At 38.0% G+C, this 3155-nt stretch overlaps 1 protein-coding gene across 1 annotated transcript; it reads left to right on the plus strand.

Annotated features, from left to right (window-relative positions):
* The first annotated feature begins 430 nt into the window (after positions 1 to 430).
* On the plus strand, positions 431 to 2608 carry LOC106765955 (zinc finger protein ZAT1-like). The gene is made up of 2 exons (XM_014650716.2): positions 431 to 626; positions 832 to 2608. The coding sequence occupies exon 2, from the start codon at positions 988 to 990 to the stop codon at positions 2245 to 2247; it is 1260 nt and encodes a 419-aa protein (XP_014506202.1). The 5' UTR covers positions 431 to 626; positions 832 to 987; the 3' UTR covers positions 2248 to 2608.
* The last annotated feature ends 547 nt before the right edge of the window (positions 2609 to 3155 follow it).

The following is a 3155-nucleotide window of genomic DNA, read 5'->3' on the forward strand; positions in this document are numbered from 1 at the left end:
AAATATCAATCATCATTAAAAAGAATAAGAGTTTTCTGATTATATCTTACTAGGATTATAATATTTTAATTAATTATATCGTAAATTTCACGTGTATTTCTTTAAATCATCTTTAGTATTAAATATAGGAACGTTGTGCACAACTATTTTTAGTAAATAATAACTGCCTTGAGAATCATTAGAAAAATATTTCGTATATTTGATTATATATATTTTAAATTAATATTTCAACATAATTAATATTTGGAAGTGTAAATATGAAGATAATTATTTAAAGAAATTTAGATGGTGTAAAAAAATGAATTATATTTTGATGAAAAATGAAAAAAAAAGGATGGTAATTAAAGCGTGTTAGAGGAAATAAAAGGGAAAAAGGATTGATATATCTTAAAAGATAATTGTGGTAACAGTATATTATATTACAGGAGTTGTTTGTGGGAAAAGAAAAGATAAGTTAGTTTGAATATAGGGAAATAAATGTGTGTGTGTGAGTGTGAGGTGGGACAGAAGGGCATTTCTCAAAACGTGACACTTCCATTCTTCCACAAACAGGTTAAAAAAGGGACTCTCCCGTCAAAACCCAAACCACAGCTACGTAGTACGTTGTTTTGTTCTCAATTTCTCAGGTAGCTCCTTCTTCCTCACTTTTTTTTTTTTTTTTTTTCTTGAGATTGTGTAAAACCCTGCAATGTGTGCTGTTTTCTTTGCGTTTTGATAAAACCCTGGAAGAAACTCGTATATATATAGGAATGGAGAGATGATTTTCTTGGTTGCTAAGCTACCAAATCTTTAATCTGACCTGGTCGTTATCTCGATTTTTGGCTTCATCAGGTGTGTGTGCTATTTGTTGTAAATTGTACCCTGCGGTGTCATTTTCCTTAATCTCTATCTGGTGCAAGTGATAGAGCGAGCTATCTCTCTCTCTCTCTCTCTCTCTCTCTCTCTCTTTCACTCCGTTGATCACACGAAAAACCCGTTTTTGGCTCCATGGAAGAAGACCAAGAGTCTCGGCATCAAAGGGAAAATCGAGGGTCTGTTCCTCGGGAAGGAGAAGCGTTAGAGGGTAATGGAGGAGGTGTTAACTGCAATGAGATTCGTTCTTTCACGTGCGATATCTGCAACAAAGGTTTCAGTTCGGGTAAAGCTCTTGGTGGGCACATGAGAATCCACAACCTCTCGAGAAAACGGGTTCATGGGGAGAAACAAAGCACTGGTGATGCTGCAAAATCGAAGACGGCGAAATGGGTGATGGTGGATGGTAATCCCACTTGTTCCGTTTGCGGAAAGAGCTTTTCTTCCAGGAAGTCCTTGTTTGGGCACATGAGGTCTCACACTGAGAAGGCGAAGAAGGGAATTCAAAGCAACGCTCCGATCGTTGGTGCCTCCTCCAATTCCACTTCTTCCTCAACCCTTTCTGATGATTTGGCCGTTGATCTCTCTCGAGTTCTCAGGGGTTGGTCCGTTACTGCCAAGAGGGGCCGCATAAGCTCTTCTTGCAGCAAATCAGATTCTGGTTTGGAAGAAGGTGATGAGATTGAGCCACGTATGCAAGAGGCTGCGTATGAGCTCATGTTGCTGGCCAGAGGGAGTCCGAAGTGCGAGCAAGAGGTTGTCGCTGATCAGATTCAAGAACATCCATTCAACAAGAGGGGGCGTGAAGAGGAGCTTTCACACCCAATTTTGGGGAATTCTGATGACGTGAAGATCAAGAAGAGAAATAGAAAGAAGGTGAAATTAACAGAATTAGCATCAAGCGGGGAAGGGAACAAATTGGCCAAATGCAGAAAATGCAATACAACTTTCCCAAGTCACCAATCTTTGAATGATCATCTATGCATCGTTCAAAATTCTAAGAATATTCAGTCTCGGTCACATGGTGTGTCAGCCACAAAAGAAGAGCATGATGCCAAAACAACCATACAAGGGGAGAAAACAGGAGCAGGAACTGTTTTAGAGGGTAGAGCTGTGGAAGCCATGAGAGGGTATGAGTGTGAAGTTTTGAACGAGAGTTTCTCAATTGGTCAAGGCTTTGGGGACCACAAGAGATCTGATTGGACCAGCATGGGAGAAGCTGGGTCAGCTCAGGCAACTTCTTCAAACATGGGAAATGGTGAGAATTGTTCAAAGGTTCTGAGTTTTGATCTCAATCAGATTCCTGCTATGGATGGGGAAGAGGGTGTTCAATCAGATTTGTTTATTCCTGCTGCCAACATTATGACATCATCCAGTTATGATTCCTCTTGCTAAAAATACCTCTGTCACTGATCAGTGAATAAGAATTTGATTTTTGACCATAATAGGGCATGCATTGTATTAGCAAAGATAGGTACTCTTCACAGCAAGTTATGCACTGTTAACAATTGGTTGTCTTTAGTATTAGCTTCCTCTGGTGAGACACCACGGGGAACTATCTTAGCTGTTTCCTATGCTTTTGGTAGGGTCATCAACTCTTGTTTTTTCTCTATTTTCTTTCTTTCATGTGATGCATGCTGTGTACTGCAAGCCTATAGCTTGCTGCAAAAAGGAAGGATCCCAAAGGGCATTGTGGGGCTTTCATTGTTTACCCTTTTTCTGCTTAAATGCAATTCGACAAAATACTTCTTCCGAATCCTTTTATTAAATAATAATTTGACCATCAACTCCTTGATTAAGGTGCCTAATAAAAGTTTCAACTTCACGTTGATTCTATAGTAGCCACAATTTCCTTCCACGCTTCATTTTTCCTCTCTTTTCAATAGTAAATTGAGCTGAACATTAAAAACAAAGAAACGAATCACTTAATGGATCATTTATGATTGAGCTACAAGTTTATTCTCACATTAAAAATCACTTAATGGATCATTGATGCAGAGCCCTTTGGAAATGAAACTTAAATTGCCTATTATCTCACGGCTCACCAAATACACAAAACCGTTACTTTAACAAAGGCATAAAGTTGTAGCTTAACAATTTAGTATCTTAGTTTATTATAATAATTTTGTATTTGTTTTATTTTTTTGGTCCATATAATGTTTTTAAGTCTTTGTTTCAAAACTTGACAGATGTTTCATTTTGTCTTTTTTTGTTAAAAGAATCACTACTCTGATAACCTATGCTTGTATCACTGCCGTTTTTTCAGCCATTGTTATCATCAATGTGTTTGTTGTCAAAGAGAC

The sequence above is a fragment of the Vigna radiata genome, chromosome 7 (genome assembly GCF_000741045.1).
Source record: "Vigna radiata var. radiata cultivar VC1973A chromosome 7, Vradiata_ver6, whole genome shotgun sequence".
NCBI lineage: Eukaryota > Viridiplantae > Streptophyta > Magnoliopsida > Fabales > Fabaceae > Vigna > Vigna radiata.

Coding starts and splice junctions, on each gene's coding strand:
- LOC106765955 (XM_014650716.2), top strand. CDS start 988: ATGGAAGAAGACCAAGAGTCTCGGCATCAAAGGGAAAATCGAGGGTCT.